Source organism: Antennarius striatus, chromosome 9, assembly GCF_040054535.1.
Source record: "Antennarius striatus isolate MH-2024 chromosome 9, ASM4005453v1, whole genome shotgun sequence".
Taxonomy (NCBI): domain Eukaryota; kingdom Metazoa; phylum Chordata; class Actinopteri; order Lophiiformes; family Antennariidae; genus Antennarius; species Antennarius striatus.
In genome coordinates, this window is record NC_090784.1 from 16,760,038 (window position 1) to 16,776,973 (window position 16,936).

The 16,936-nt window shown below is 41.3% G+C and overlaps 3 protein-coding genes across 6 annotated transcripts; 1 reads left to right on the plus strand and 2 right to left on the minus strand.

Moving 5' to 3' along the window:
• Positions 1 to 803: 803 nt before the first annotated feature.
• Positions 804 to 1,226, minus strand: LOC137601473 (transmembrane protein 100). The gene has a single exon (XM_068323665.1). The coding sequence runs from the start codon at positions 1,224 to 1,226 to the stop codon at positions 804 to 806; it is 423 nt and encodes a 140-aa protein (XP_068179766.1).
• A 2,165-nt stretch (positions 1,227 to 3,391) lies between these two features.
• Positions 3,392 to 8,416, plus strand: rcvrn2 (recoverin 2). Of its 2 annotated transcripts, XM_068323558.1 has the most exons (5): positions 3,392 to 3,475; positions 4,092 to 4,128; positions 4,257 to 4,805; positions 6,554 to 6,665; positions 7,285 to 8,416. In XM_068323558.1, exons 3-5 carry the CDS (start codon positions 4,425 to 4,427, stop codon positions 7,371 to 7,373), a joined length of 582 nt encoding a protein of 193 aa, XP_068179659.1. In that variant the 5' UTR covers positions 3,392 to 3,475; positions 4,092 to 4,128; positions 4,257 to 4,424; the 3' UTR covers positions 7,374 to 8,416. The 2 variants fall into 2 exon arrangements, with proteins under 2 accessions (XP_068179659.1, XP_068179658.1); XM_068323557.1 differs by lacking the exon at positions 3,392 to 3,475 and having other exon boundaries at positions 4,028 to 4,128.
• Positions 8,417 to 8,565: 149 nt separating this feature from the next.
• Positions 8,566 to 16,835, minus strand: si:ch211-149k23.9 (germ cell-specific gene 1-like protein). 3 transcript variants are annotated; one of them, XM_068323555.1, is made up of 9 exons: positions 16,698 to 16,835; positions 13,430 to 13,587; positions 13,149 to 13,304; positions 12,535 to 13,000; positions 10,122 to 10,304; positions 9,710 to 9,757; positions 9,447 to 9,599; positions 9,212 to 9,323; positions 8,566 to 9,123 (listed from the first exon to the last, which is right to left on the minus strand). In XM_068323555.1, exons 3-9 carry the CDS (start codon positions 13,161 to 13,163, stop codon positions 8,757 to 8,759), a joined length of 1,344 nt encoding a protein of 447 aa, XP_068179656.1. In that variant the 5' UTR covers positions 13,164 to 13,304; positions 13,430 to 13,587; positions 16,698 to 16,835; the 3' UTR covers positions 8,566 to 8,756. The 3 variants fall into 3 exon arrangements, with proteins under 3 accessions (XP_068179656.1, XP_068179655.1, XP_068179657.1); XM_068323554.1 differs by having other exon boundaries at positions 13,149 to 13,587; XM_068323556.1 differs by lacking the exon at positions 16,698 to 16,835 and adding an exon at positions 16,596 to 16,694 and having other exon boundaries at positions 13,149 to 13,587.
• Positions 16,836 to 16,936: the final 101 nt, after the last annotated feature.

Genomic DNA, 16,936 nt, shown 5'->3' on the forward strand with positions numbered 1-16,936 from the left:
AGATAAAGATCTGTTCCTTACTCAGACCCAAGAACAATTCCAGCGGTTTCAGGTTAATTCATCCAAAAGAAACTGGTGTGAGTTCAATGTTTACTTTTTTTTTTCTTGTCAACCCTATGTCTTTCATGTCTAAAATTAATTTTTCTTCATGAAGTTGGCTTTGCAGAAGATGCAGTGAATATTTACTTGTCTTGAATTATTGTAATATAATGAGAATACATACTTTGGATTATATTTTGACAGAAAAATAATTTCATCTGCCGAAATGTCTCTGTTCATCCTGTTCATTTCCCTCTCTTCATTTTTCTTTGTGTGTTCCTCTATCACTCACATACATACAGTATATATAGTTTACAAATTATTAATTTATTATAAACATCATATGAAATATACCCAAATTACAAGAACAAAAACAGTACAATGGTATTGAATGGTGGAAGAAGAATTGTGAAGTGCTACTTGAATAACAGCAACAATCGCTCAACATAATTATACTTCATAATTTATGGCAGTTGGATCTGTAATTATACAAGAAACCATAGACAAAAGTTTATGCATGCACAATGTTTTTCAGAAATGTAACCAGTAACTACAAGTTGCTAGTTAAAGTGTTTTTTAAATAGGAGCTGCATTTCTGCATAGCTCAGACTGAAAGATTAAAGGAGGTGCAGAAGGTATAGAGGGATGTCATGGAGTTGGTTTAAGCATAAGAAGGTTAATTTTCCTACTTAGAGTGACTGTCAGTTAATCACAACACAATCCATTTAGAATTATGCTCCTCAACTCTATTCTGACACTATTTTCTACACTGTGACTGTTTTAATCACCCTACTACTCTCAACAAGGACCTCTTTTCCCTCTTCTCTCTCTGACCGTGTCATCCTTCTCTTCGTCTTTGTCAGGAAGTAAAATGCCATCACACTTCCCACCACCATGAAACTGAGGCCTAGAATCACAAATCCAAATACCAGCAAGTGAGAGGTTCCCCCCTTGGACTGGTTCATCTCATCCCATATTCCCACAGCTACGCAACTGAAAGCGATGAGGGTTCCCCAAACCCCAAAGGCCAGCAAACAGGATCCACAGGACAGCTCGGTGCCCCCAGTCATCATAGTGACGCCCGCCACTGAGACGACCCCTCCTGGTAAGATCACTGTCTCGGATTTACGGTTGTAGGTGACGGCAGGAGTGACATCCGGTAGAGTTGAAGGATCAAGGGTCTCCATCTTGTTTGTCAGGGTTTGTCAGTGAATCACGGTGCCCAAAATATATCCTTGTATGCAGTTTCTTCTTCTTTCTTTCTTCTACAACACAGCATAACGGTTATCATTTAATTTCAGTTTTAAAAATGGAAATATCATCTAAACTCTCAACTCTTCCTTTCATCTTTATGAAAGATTAAGATACCAAAAAAATTCCATACTATTGTACTGCTATAGCAGCTAAAAAAGATGTGGATATAGTCATGTATTTACTGTATTTACTCTGTTAAATAGTAAAGAGAAGGGCAAATGCTCTTTACCAGAAATTCAGATTTGCTTTTTAAATAATTTTGAGATCAAAATGTGTTCTAAATAATGCTAACTCATGAAAACCAAACTGTATTTTATACAAAACACATAGGGCTTCTTACCTCAATGTTGAATCAGAAGCTTAGATGCTGATGGAAACTGTTTTTTTCTGAAATAATCCTGTTAGTTTTTAAATTTTTCAGTGATTTGAGTGAAAGCCTTAAAAATTGTACTGACTTGCTCCCTGGACAATGGGTTGAGAAATTGGAGTGGAGCACCAAAGTGTGTGTGTCCACCTTTATTATCGTACGTCACAAACTGGGGCCTTAAAAGATGGCGGACACAATTTTCAAGATTGTTGTCATGATGTGTTTGTCTCTCTCTTCCCTTGTGTTCAGAAGGAAGCGCTTGTCTGTCATTAAGCATCATTATAACGCATTAGCAGATATTTATCTAGAAACAACTCCCTTCCTTGTTTCCTCTCCGTTTTACTCTTCAGGTCCGAGTCTTGTTGAAGCATTGTTCTGGCTGAGAGTAGGTTGTTCTGTTTCAAAAGTGTTTTCCTGTTCAACATTCCCAATTTTTGTGCCACTGATGTTGAGTTTTATCTCACCAGTGCTCTCAGCCCAGAAACATTGGAGAATGACTTTTCCGAATATTTGATATGAAATTGTCTGCTGCTAATGAAATATTTATATTTAACATTGTAATTCATGTTCTTTGGTAAATAACCTATTGTAATCACACACACACAAATTACACATTTACGTATTAAGTATACGTACATATACGTATTATTAAGTATAATACAGTACTCAGCTGTATGAACCTGCCCTGTCTGATGAACCCTGAGCGAGGCTAGTTTACAGTACATATACTTCAGCACTGACGTGTATCTGGCTCCAGATCTGTAGTGTAACACAAGTGAAGGTTGACACCATCAGGTGGTGATGTTGAGCGGCCAACTGGGATGCCGCCAGTAAAGAGTTATTGACCTAACTGCACTTATTTTTAGATGTGTAGATTTTTACTTCTGACAAATGTTCATTTGTGATTGTACAATTGATTTATTTAGTTTATATTTTATTGTCTTCAGACAGAAATCATATCCTATTCAGTGATGCAAAATGGCAAATTATCTACAAAGATGTACTATGAGGACTTTATATTTCATTATTGTGGTATTATGCTTTAGATTCGTTACATGATTCTATGAAGCTTCACTGTCTCAACTACAGGAAAACCGTTGCAAGTATGACCAAAAATTGTGAGCTGCTACAGTTTGAGCAAAACATCTCAGACATTGTTTTGTGGTGAGGAAGGACTAATTTCTTTTGGTCGTGGTGCTCACAGGATGATGATGTTGGTAATTGGCTAAGTGTTGGATTGGGTGGGAAGGAGAAGGACGTTTGTAATCCAATAAATGGACGCACTGAGAATAGTTTTGGAGCAAAGACACTGCTGTTGCAAAAATACAACATAAATTCTAATTATATAATGTTATAAAAACATAAAAGAAGTTTTTTAATGTTTTGTTTCAATATGCATGTTCTCCTGCAAATAGTAATCCACAGTCAGTTATACGCTTGGCCTCCATGTTAAGTGGGTCAAGAATAAAAATAGGGCAATCAAGTTAATACTAGAAGATGTAAAGAAAGCTAGTTGCTCAGGTAGTACTAAATTATAAAAAAAAAATATTTGAGACAGAGTTAAAAGGAGATGTATAGAGTAGTTCACACCAGTAAACATGTTTGTGTTTGTCAGAATCTGAGATGGGATTGTTTTAGTTCATGAAAAATGCTTCATAGAGGCAAAAGAAAAGCCCATAAATAAAATTTTGAGTAAGAATATGCTTGTTTTTTCCCCGTTTGTTTTGCGTAGTGAAAGGTGAAAGGAGGACTTCATCATCTTCACTGCTCACGTTGGTGCGGGAAGGAGGAAAGGATGTCACGTTTAGAGAAGAGGTGAGATGATAATGTAAGGGGCGTCCATGGGATTGGAGGTAAAGGTGGGTGGGGGATGAGGGAGTTAAACTGCCAGGACAGATGGTAGTCTGGAATTAAATGCCATTGGTCAACTAAACTCATTGAAAGGGCACTACCTGAATAGCAGACATACTGTTTAAAGACCTAAGATATGTTCTGAAAACCCATCTGGGATAAGTTTTAAGGAACCCATGGATGACCTCTTGGCCAATATGGAAAAGTACTGGAATTAAAAAAGGAAGGTTTTCTTGATTCAAGTAGTCAAATGCTTCCATACCATAAACCAATGTGTAAGCACAGGGATCCTTTGAGTGCACTGAATCTCTGGTGACTTATTAGCACTAATTAATTAACAATTCTTAATTCACTGCCAGCAGAACCCAGTTTATAGATAAATTATCAGATGTATGACCGCATCTACTTATGTAGAGGAGATCTCTCTAGACATCCAGAGCCAAAAGGAAAAATTAGGATCTGGAGGTTCATTTTGGCCACAAGCTCAGCCACCTTAAATCCTGCATTAAGTGCATTAACCGCAGTAGGAGTGTGTTTCCCCCTGCTCTCCTTATCTCTCACTGTCTTACTGTCGAGACAGGCACTCTCCAGCAATCACCTCCACACTCAACACACAGGTAAGCTTTTCCTACCTTTTTGATCATCCATACAATACGATTAATTTATTTATATAATTTAGATGTAGGATTTAATCCATGGACTGCCCCATTAATGTAAGTCTTTTTTTTTTTTTTTCAACTTGCAGTTGTCTTTGGCCTCCTACATCACCAGGAGAAGTCAAGCCAGCTATCAAAGACACATTTTCAACAAAAGAGGGTTCTAGTGGAACAGGAGGAGAAAAACTCAGTTGGCAAATATTTGCCAGTGAGTTTGCCAGAACTCTCCCTTTACCAGATACTAAGAAGCAACCACCATGGGAAATGCAACCAGTAGCGCAATATCAAAGGAGATCCTGGAAGACCTGAAGCTCAGCACCAAATTCACAGAAAATGAGATCTGCCAGTGGTACGAGAACTTCCAGAAGCAGTGTCCGACGGGACGCATAACGCCGGAAGAGTTTGAGCAGATCTACACCCGCTTCTTTCCTGACAGCGATGCCAAGAGCTATGCCCGACATGTGTTTCGCTCCTTTGACACCAACGACGACGGCACTTTGGATTTCAAGGAGTACATTATTGCACTGCACATGACCTCCACTGGGAAGACGACACGGAAACTAGAGTGGGCCTTCTCGCTGTTTGATGTAGATAAGAATGGGTACATCAACAAGACAGAAGTGACAGAGATCTGCCAGGTGAGAGGTTACATGTGTCAGACAGATGGGGTGAGGATGGGAGGATTAGATGATTCAATCTTAATTCAACTGTGACAGTTTGTACATTTATCTCTTAGTTTGGAGTCAATTATCACATTATATTGACTAGAAGTGTCTAAGATATAAAGAAAAAAAGTATAAAAATGTTTATATCATTTTTAAAGATTTAGAACAGGAGGTCAACAATAGATTACTTGACATTGTTCATAATAATTGTTCTCTACTTTAAGTTAACCTGAATTTAGAGGTGTGTTTAATTCTATAATCATTCTGCCCACAACCACACATCAGGTTTTCTCTGTATTTACCACCTCCTCCATTAAGTCACAGGTTGCGGAGCAAGAATGTTGGATGCTCATTTTCTGTTCATCATATACAATACTGACTTTGGAAGATTTTATTACCAGAAGGGTTTATTACACCTCTGAGTAAAATGAATCCCTGTTTATTGGAAAGCGACCATGTCTCCTATGGTATGTAGGTCTCGGTTGTAACGGCCAGCCTAATTAGCCCAGCCTAGTTGAGATCCAAACTCCTGATAATCTCCATGATTATAGGTTTAGAGGCTCTCTGATAATACAAGTAGTCCTATTCTTAAGAGACACCGCTCTACCAGGAAGCTGCTGGTCATCCCTGCTCTTTATTCGCGGGGCCCATTTGATTCATATATGCTAATTACTGCATAATACTTGTTAGCCATTATTTTCACATGATCAGAGCTCAGTCTGATGGAGATTGCACGTTCCGAGGCAAATTAAAAAGAAATGTAAGCGGTTTAAACAGATCAGCTGAGGATCCAGCTGGCATTATAATGGGATTTAATTCCTGGCCAACTGGTCTAAGTCCACATACAACATCATTATTACATAAAGTTAATCTAGTTAGAGCTGTTTTCAGATATGGGTTTGAAATTCTAAAAGATACTTTAGTTTAATGTCATGTTTAAGCAAGATATAGTGTGACTACATAGTTCCTGTAATGGGTGTTCAAATGTGTATGTTTGATGCAGATAAGGTTTATTTTTTAATAACTTATAACAGAAGGTATTTACCGTCTCCACATTGCCAGTTTGAACTCCACAGACCATAGGAGCAGAAAGGTAAGATGGAGGGACAATCCTGGGAGAAAAAAGATGACATCTTGGTATTTGGACTGTGGCCTGAGTCTTGGCACTAATCCATGTTAATCTAGGTGTCTTAAATGTGGCAGATGAGTTCTTCCTCTCTAAGTGGGACACACAATTAAAGACCTGAACCTAAAGTGCACAGTTATGTCCAATCTGCTGAATTGCAAGTGGCAGAGTACAGAATGAGAAATAACACACAGGCCTGAATGTGCCATTGTGTGTCGATATGTAGGCTCCTGAATGCAATAAGGGGATTTTTAGATTACATACATAGTCTACACATGAAGCGTATTAACCACGCCTCTAAGGTTTGCTCTGGTGGCTGCATTCAGTAGACAGACTATTTGATTTGATGGTGTCCAGTCAAACTGTGTAGGATTTGTACGTCTTGTGACAGTAATCAGAAAGTAGACGTCAGAACTTTACAAGGAAGGACCGCCACATGTCAACTTTTTTGACATCAGAAGCAGAATAAACCACATATAAAAATGAAACCTAATGAAGGGGTTCGGACACATTTGTTTTAAGAGCTATGCTGATGCTCACTACATTAATTGTATGTGAAAAATATTGTAAAATTTATTCCCAACCTCTTTCTTAGGCCATCTTTAAACTGATTCCCAAAGAGGAGCAGAGCAAGCTACCAGAGGATGAGAACACTCCAGAGAAGAGAGCCAACAAGCTGTGGTCCTACTTCGAGAAGAGAGACAACGGTGAGGGAAATAACACGCAAACACATGTATATACAACCCTGTGTTTAAACACGATATGCTTGTATTAGAGAGAGAGAGAAGACAAGAATCAGTATAAGCCGTTAGTACCTTTCTTCATCATTTGTTCTTACATCCTGCAGTGGAGATTATAGTTCACAATCAGCTGTCAAGCCTTATAATAATAAATCCACCTGGGGGCACATCCCCTGTTCTAGCACCGCTTGTTTCATACCAGCTGTACAATGTACAGTACGTACCAACCACAGGACATGAACTCTAAAGTCTGCTGCTTAGCATGCTACTGTCTCTTTCTCTCTCTCTCTCTCTCTCTCTCTCTCTCACACACACACACACACACACACACACACACACACACACACACACACACACACACACACACACACACACACACACGCACACGCACGCACACACACGCACACACACACACACACACACACACACACACACACACACACACACACACACGCAGAAGATAAGACCGGATTTCTTAGATAAGAGTTATTATTTAACCTCATCTTCACCTCGCACACCATCTTGTATATCTTGTTGACGGCTGTCATCCTGCTTTAACAGCTCTTATTCTTTTTTCCCTCCACAGAGAGACTGGCTGAAGGAGAGTTCATCAAAGGAGTGATTGAAAATGAGAATGCGATGCGTCTAATCCACTATGAGCCACTCAAACAATGAACACGCTTCTATTTCACACTCTTTCTGTCTCTCCTTAGACTCCCTCCCTTCGGCCGCACTCAACCCATCTGTGTAAATATTCCTCTTTGCATTGTCTTTGTTGCACATTGTTGTGTCATGTTCTTGTCAATGTTTGAACAGAAATCTATTACATAGACTGAAAGATACCAGGAGTGACATAGAGTTTCACAAAATGTGTAGCACTAAAAAGATGATTTATAGCATTTATATTGTGGAGATGCATCGTATATTTAACAGTAACTCAATACTGTATGCTTTAAATTTTTGAAATTAAACTCGACTCTGGAGAAAGTAAGATAAAGATTATGATAATATTATCTTCATGCTGTTAGCTCTTTTAAATTTTTTACAGAAGTGGAAATGTCTAAATAGATGCAGTAGCTCTCAGGAGTTGTGCTTTAATCATTGTAAAATACATTAAAAATATTCTCATACAGCCATACGACGACATATCTTCACCAAGCAAGAACAAATTCCTCTGTTTATGCTTCAAACAGTGCTTCTAACCTTTAAATATATTTTTCCAGACTGTAAATCCAGGATTATCCCACATCTATAACCTACATTTAACGTAAATGTAAAGACCACAATGTAAAACCCATTTGAACAAGGACCTCGCTTAAAGTATGTGATGTTAAAATAAATGCATGTCTGCATCCCTTCATAACTTTCATACCCCTTCTCCCCTCTCCATTGCCACCCCATCACATGCCTGCCATCCCTCATGTTCCTCCTTCTTTCCATCCAACTCGGGATTACTGCTTTACACGTAATCTTCTGTTCAACATCAGAGAGCAGACTTTTGAAAATCTCTAATCTTTCTATCGCTATGTGTGGAACGTATGGGTTTGTCTGTGCTGTAGGCTGGGCACGCTGCATCGTCCAAGTTTGTGATGATTTTGAAGAAGGATGCATCTCGAATGTCCTGTTAAGGTGATAATATATTTTACATTCCCCCTGAAAGACAGGCTGTTCTGTTCATTTCAGCTCATGTAGATCATCTGATCCAGTGTATGTTAATAATAAACAATACAATAAATATTTATATGAATTTACATATGGAGACATGCATTTTTTTTCACCATCATGAGGCACTGAGAATTACCTAGAAGACATTGTCCTGCAGGTTAGTGTGATACAGAAAAAATTATAAAAATATATGTGTGGGTAATACATATATTTTTACTTTTTCTTCTTTATCGTTTTTATCAGCTTTCAAGAAAACAACTTCTTTAGAGGTCCAGCAGGTAAAGAAAAAAAAAAGATGTCTGCTCACTTTAATCCTCCTCCAGCAGGGCAATGCTGTCTTTTCTCTTTTCATCTTCTTTGTTCCTTTTAGTTGACAAATACATAAATAATCCCCTAACAAGGTGAATCAACTCGGTCCCCCTCCATCTCATCCATCTCTCTTTCACAGTCTTCACACCCTTCCGTCCCACAGCCTCCAACCAAAACCAATGTCGGTACATCCCCGTTTCCCACTCCAACCATGTTGCCATTCGGGGCCCACGTCACATCGATCATACCATCCGGACACTGCAGGAGGCCGCTGACGGAGTAGAGCCCCCCTCCTGGAACAACCTCATCATAGGAAGGGGCCTGTGTGGTTGCTCTCGCCTCCTCCAAACGGAGCCTCTGTTTGCGACGGAGCTCGATGATCGTCTTCGTGTAGGAGTTGAGTGTGACCACAGCGGCGCCCATGCAGCAACTGAAAGACACCCAGGCTAAGCTGGGAACCGATGGTATAAGGAATTAACATTTATATCTGTAAATTATGAAGTATTTTACTTTTGTGTCATACACGAACAGCTACATACGCAAATGACCAGCCGTAATCCCAGGTTTGAGGCCTCCAGTCTTTTGGGCCAACAATTACAGTCATCTGGAATACTGTGGTGTACATCATATGGGCAACCATCCCAAGAAGACCTTCACAGGACATGAAACAAAGAAACCACAGACAGGTCAAAAAAACAAATGAGCAGGAACATACAGACGGACAAAGCGAGGAGGTGCTTTATTTCAAGTATTGTGAAAATGAATAAGTCTCACCTGATAACACGGTGCAGATAGCTGCATAGGCATTGATTTTCAGCGAGTGCATTTCTTTGTGGGAACATAAGACCTCCAACCACATTAGCAAGAAGCCCATCCCCAAAAGACCGATGTATGTAAACTCTGAAATAACCGACAGCCAGAGCACACCTGTAATATAAGAAAATGCATACACAACTGACACATACAGTTTAAAACACTTTTACCCTGGAAAAATGGTAATTTAATCATTTTAATATTTCAACCAGTCGTAGACATACCTTGTGTTTCTCCAGGTGTTAAGTCGATAAAGCTTCGACATATTTCCCCTGATGAAAAATGACAGATTCAAGCAAACAGAAAGATAGAAATGAATTGTTGTTTGACTGGACATAGAAAAACAATTTGTGCAAAGATGATAAGAACCATCAATAAATTAGGGATCGATAAGAGGAAATGATTGATAAGTTTTTGGCCAAAGGTCAAAGGACATAAGTTGTGCAGTTCTAATTTTATGCACAAGAAGCTCTTATTGGATAATAATCCATATGTTTGCTACTTCTACCCTAGGGTATGAATTTATCAATCATTATTAATCATTTATTCATCAATCTTCTTGTAGAGAAGTAGAGCTAATATTGTGATTAAGTGCAGATGATGTTGCAAAATTAGGTGCATGCTTTGTAATCTTACCATCATTGTCTTTCTCACAGCTTTCCCAGAAACCTGTGTGAAAGTATCTAAAAGCAAACTTGTCCTCTCCCGTCTCCCAGATGTAGTGAACGGCGTTGGCCAGCTGCCTCTGTCTGATCCTGGCCAGCTCGTCCCTCCTGGCTGGAGACATGGTCCGGTTGAAAGGGTTCTGTGTTGGACTCTCTGTGTGACGTAAAATAAAAGATTAACAGAGGCATCAAAAAGTTCTCATTCTCACACATTTATGGGGAATCAGTAATTCAATATCTAGACACCGCAGCAGTGAAGACATGGAAATGCTGACCGAAAATTAACTTATAAACTTAATCTGTCAAAAATCATCTAAAAATAGCAAATATATATATTCTATCTTTGTAAACAGAAAGATAGAAAGCATAGTTGTATGACTGGACATACAACTATGCTTTTCTATGGTTTCTATGCTTTATATCTTTGAGAAGTTTGTAGTTCTCAAAATAAATCTGAATTTGTAAGTAGCAGGGAATTGTGGGAGCTGTATTTATTGCTAAAGAATCGTCATTTTTGATCTTTGATGTGAGTCATAAATGATTAGAAATACTAGAAATTATTAAGAAGAGAATTTAGAATGAGACCTCAAATCACCTGTGAGTCTGTTGCACACTGACTGTCACTCCACAGTAAAGAAAACAAATAAGGTTTTGCAGTCACATACAGGTTGGTCAGTCATTATTTTGTCCTCCCTTGATTCCATGTGTGTCTGTCAACTGGGTGAGAAGCATCCATTGCTGTAAAGGTAGATCTTTCTGTATAAATACACAAAATACGCTTAGCGAGCTAAACTGATTGCTTTATACAGCAGGAGCTGTTAATCCTGTAAACCTCTCCTCCGTGGATAAAAAAGTGTTGGGAGCTCACTGCACACCCCACAGATTTGGACTAAGCCATAATTAGGATCCCTGCGGGACTAAGGTGTGGGCAAAAAGTAATTAAAAAAAAACATAAAACAAGAACATTCAGTATCCAAGAGAGGGAATGCAGTCAGATTGATTCCTGTCTTTAGTTGTTATACAGTGACATATTGTGAAGATAAAGACAGCTAATAATTGTGTAACCAGTTATGACAGACGTTGCCAAAATTGGGTTTCTAAAAGAAGGATTTTGGAGATGATGCACAGTAAGTCACAAACGACATACACAGACAATCAAGATGTGATACTTTGAGTACACACTACTATGTGTACCACTGTATTTAGTGTACTTTGCTAGTCTTTCAAATTGAAAAAAAACTGTTGAGACACATCTCACAGTTTGCTCAGTGAGCACGGTTTGAATCTATTTTGTTGTACTCTATACCTGTAGATAGAGACCGTGAGACGTAGTTGAAAGCTCCTGGAAAGCTGCTGGTTAAGCACACTTTGAATTGGGATTGTGTAGTAAAGTTATTGTGATTTTTCAGATTTCTTAGCCATGGATCCAAATATCTGATGATACATATTAAAATAAATATGAAGTTGTGAGAATTAGCCATTAAAATGCCACTCAAATTAATTGATCGAAGTTGTGTTTTGGAAGCACAGCACAAGGTTGAGATTATCAGTTTGAAAAAGGCAAACTGTATGACGATTTGTGATGATGATTCATCATTCAAATTAGGCCTTACTATTATTGAAATCTAACACCATGAAAACATCACGGCTGTGTTGGTGGCAAGTAGAATGGATAAATTAAACCAGCAAAGCAACTGCAAACATGTCACAACACATAGAGGATTATTCACCAGCAATTTCTTACAGTTACTATTGACTGAATATCCTCATGAGGTTTCGTCCACCTGTTCTTATGCATCCACTTTTTTTGCTTTTGAAAATTCTGAATACTCAAAAGCAAAAGATTTTATCTCACTGTGAAACATTACACTTTTTATTACACAGAATCTGTTTTCTGGTTACGCATTTAAACATAGATGCAGGTTTATAACATTACAGTGCAACTGATTTTTCTTCGTGAAGAATTTTTATCACTATTGTCAACATATCTTTAGGTATTTACATGCTTCATGCATTCTGATTCACAGAAAAAGTACATTTTGCATTTCCACCACAAAAACATGTGCAATGTGACTGTTTCTGAGATTCTAAGCTGTATGTTACAGTTTCTTTTTATTGTATTTGAGATAAGCATCTTTCTAATAAATAGGCCTTAACTAGACTTCTCCACCCTGCCTGCTTACTTAAATAATCAGTTGACAAATTATTGTCCCATCAATAGTGTTTTGGGAAACGAATGATGCAACTCCAAAAATGGAAATTATTTACCCACATTTGTGTTCATTACCAGTTAAAAGATGACCTAAGCAACAGAAAGAGCAACACCGATCACAATGCAGAAAACATTTCTCAATGTAGGAAGGTGAAAGAACAAAGCCAAGTACCTGTGGTGTAAGGTTCGCTGTCGTTCTGACCACAATTCTTCATTTTGACAGGCGACAGGCAGAGCGGCTTGACCACCTTGTGAGTGCCCTCACACCAGTAAGAAGTACAGAGAGCCAGGATGGAGAGGGCCAGAGCCAGAGAGGTCAAGGTCAGGGAGAGCAAGGAGCGAGAACGACGGGACATACCCTCCAGCATGGCCACACAGGAGAGGAGGGGGGCGAAGGGAGGCCAGAGGGAGAGAGACGGAGAGAGAAAGAAAGAGAGAGAGAGAGATGGGTGAAGAGAGGGGATGGGACAAACTGGACAGAAGGTGTGATTGCAGTCAGAGATGGAGCTGAGGGGGTGGGACAGATGCTTTGGGGTGGTTTTAAACAGTTGATGAGCTTCCAGGTTTAAATGGAAAGCAAAGATAAATGTGATGTAACAGTACAGACAGAAGATGAGAAAACAGCTGACAAAATGATACTGAAAAGTCAACAGGATTAAAAGACAGAATAAGAGTCAGATGGGAGGGAAGGGGAGATGAACAGATGGAATGAAAAAAATGAAAGAGGGTGATTTAGCTGGAAGATGGTCCAGAGTGGGATAAAACGGTAGGATGTGAGGACAATACCTGGCCAGACTGCATTAATGTGATCTTCTACTATTGGTTCCTGTGGGTGTGGCCATACATCCTCTGAGCTCTTGTGAGCACTTAATCACCGTGATGGTTCTGAAAAATTGTAAGGTCATTTGAAAATGCTAAAATTCCTCATTTGAAGTTGTATACCTGAAGGGACAATAGAGGAAATCCTGGTTCATCATACGGCAATGGCATTAGAATGAATGCATGGGTGGGACACATAGAGGATTTAGCCAGTGCGCCCATATGGTGACATGTAATGATAAATCTACCTGAGGCCATATAAGACCTGACTCAAGACGCTGTTCATCAGAAGCCTTTATGGGGTAATGTGTGCTCTCCTGTGACCCAGGCTAATATCTAACTGCTTTCTGATCAGCATGATGAGTCCTGACCCTGCTGCTCATGAAGACCTCCACTGCTGGACCCTCTGGAACACAAGTTAAATGGAAGAACAAACACAAGATAACGTTTTTTGATTAAAGCATGGCTGAAACAGAGATGTACACGAAATTAGTGCACGTAATCTCTGGTGATTTGCTTCAGTTTGATTGTGCTGGTTGTATATTAATATGAAGTGGATTCTATCCATGTCTGTAATGTTTCCATCCATCCATCCATTTTCCTTCTGCTTATCCGGGGTCGGGTCGCGGGGGCAGCAGCTTAAGCAGGGTAGCCCAGAATTCCCTCTCCCTAGCTACTTCATCTGAAAAGGTCATCCCAAGGTGTTCCCAGGCCAGCCGGGAGACATAGTCTCTCCAGCGTGTCCTGGGTCATCCCCGGGGCCTCCTCCCGGTAGGACGTGCCTGGAACACCTCACCAGGGAGGCGTCCAGGAGGCATCCTAACCAGATGCCCGAGCCACCTCATCTGGCTCCTCTCCATGCGGAGGAGCAGCGGCTCGACTCTGAGTCCCTCCCGGATGACCGATCTTCTCACCCTATCTCTAAGGGAGAGCCCCGAAGCCCTGCGGAGGAAACTCATTTCCGCCGGTTGTATCCGGGATCTCGTTCTTTCGGTCACGACCCACAGCTCGTGACCATAGGTGAGAGTAGGAACATAGATCGACCGGTAAATCAAGACTTCCTCAGCTCAGCTCCTTCTTCACCACAACGGACCGATACAGAGTCTGCATCACTGCAGACGCTACACCGATCCGTCTGTCCATCTCCCGCTCCATCATACCCTCACTCATGAATGAGACCCCGAGATACTTGAACTCCTCCACTTGGGGCAGGATCTCATCCCCAACCAGGAGAGGGCACTCCACCCTTTTCCGACTGAGGACCATGGTCTCAGATTTGGAGGTGCTGATTCTCATCCCAACCGCTTCACACTCGGCTGCGAACCACTCCAGTGAGACTTGGAGATCACGGCTTGATGAAGCCAACAGCACCACGTCATCTGCAAAAAGCAGAGACACAATACTGAGGCCACCAAACCGGACACCCTCAACGCCTTGGCTGCGCCTAGAAATTCTGTCCATAAAAGTTATGAACAGAATCGGTGACAAAGGGAAGCCTTGGCGGAGTCCAACCCTCACTGGAAACGAATCTGATTTACTGCCAGCAATGCGGACCAAACTCTGACATCGATCGTACAGGGACCGAACAGCCCTTATCAAGGGGTTCGGTACCCCATACTCCCGAAGCACCCCCCACAGAACCCCCCGAGGAACACGGTCGAACGCCTTCTCCAAGTCAACAAAACACATGTAGACTGGTTCGGCGAACTACCATGCCCCCTCAAGGACCCTGCGGAGGGTGTAGGGCTGGTCCACTGTTCCACGGCCAGGACGAAAGCCACACTGCTCCTCCTGAATCCGAGATTCGACTTCCGGACCCTCCTCTCCAGAACCCCTGAATAGACCTTTCCAGGGGGGCTGAGGAGTGTGATCCCCCTATAGTTGGAACACACCCTCTGGTCCCCCTTCTTAAAAAGGGTGACCACCACCCTAATCTGCCAATCCAGAGGCACTGTCCCCGATGTCCGTGCGATGTTGCAGAGGCGTGTCAACCAGGACAGCCCCACAACATCCAGAGCCTTTAGGAACTCCGGGCGGATCTCATCCACCCCCGGAGCCCTGCCACCGAGGAGCTTTTTAACTACCTTGGTGACCTCAACCCCAGAGATAGGACAGCCCGCCTCAGAGAACCCAGACTCTGCTTCCTCATGGGAAGGCGTGTTGGTGGAATCGAGGAGGTCTTGGAGTATTCTCCCCACCGAGTCACAACGTCCCGAGTTGAGGTCAGCAGCGCCCCATCTCCACTATACACTGTGTTGATGCTGCACTGCTTCCCCCTCCTGATACGTCTGATGGTGGACCAGAATTTCCTCGAAGCTATCTGGAAGTCGTCCTCCAAGGCCTCACCGAACTCCTCCCACGCCTGAGTTTTTGCCTCAGCAACCACCAAAGCTGCATTCCTTTGGCCAGCTGGTACCCATCAGCTGCCTCAGGAGTCCCACAGGCCAAAAAGGCCCGCTAGGACTCCTTCTTCAGCTTGATGGCATCCCTTAACACCGATGTCCACCAACGGGTTCTGGGGTTGCCGCCACTACAGGCACCTACCACCTTACGGCCACAGCTGCGGTCGGCCACCTCGACAATGGAGGCGCGGAACATGGTCCACTCAGACTCAATGTCCCCCGCCTCCCCTGGGACGTGGGTGAAGCTCTGTCGGAGGTGGGAGTTGAAACTCCTTCTGACAGGGGATTCCGCCAGGCGTTCCCAGCAGACCCTCATAATACGTTTGGGTCTACCAGGTCGGACCGGCATCTTCCCCCACCATCAGAGCCAACACACCACCAGGTGGTGATCGGTTGACAGCTCCACACCTCTCTTCTGTAATGTTTCCCTGTCACAAATACAACAGATCGTGACTTAAGCTAAGTGAATTTAACAGGATCAGTAATATACATGAGAAACTACACATAATGGTTTATGGTGTCTGAATAATATTCACAAAACGTTTAGGGAAATACCTGGTATCATTGGAGCTATCCAAGACAAACCTTTTCATTAACAGATACCTACAATATGTGTAGGTGTTGATTTCTTTACGTGTGACATTCACAACGTTCACAGAATAAGGCCAGCTTAAATATTTCTTTCGAGTTAATATAAGCCTTTAGCATCAAGCTTTGCTTTAAGTAATGTTAAACACCAAGAGTGACAGTTAGAAAGCTGAATACTTTGAACGGAGATTCGTTCATCGGTTTAATAATTTAAAAAAAAAAAGCCTATTATCTTCCAGCTCTGCAAGGGGAAAATACTCGTGACTTCTTTTAACATCAGTCTGAGACTTAAAGCCCTTAGTGGAGAATACTTACAATCATTTGTCCAAATAAGTGTTTTTGCAAAAAAGTGCAAAGCAGTAATTTTCCTATCAACTCACTCAGTTCACCTATATTTCTTTAGAAATCAGTGACAGTTACCTACCGAGGAGCTTTGTCTTGGTCCAACTTCAGGTCAAATATTTTAACCACCACAGTAGAAAAACACTTTGTTTACTGTTAAATGTAAAAACCTTGGTTTTACTACCTTCGTCAAATATTTCCAAAGCAACTGGATTTTTGTTGCTTCAAACCCATGTCGCTCCCCTCTTCTCTTCCTTCTTATCCGTCAACAGTATTCCTCCTCCTAGATGAGCATCAGTGACCCTTAGCTTTCCAGCTGCACTCTCTACTGTAATCCTCCCAATACTTAGACGAAGATGTGGGACTGGTGACTGAATCTGTCTCCACGCCACCCTACTCTATTTTCTGTCTTTCTTGGTCATT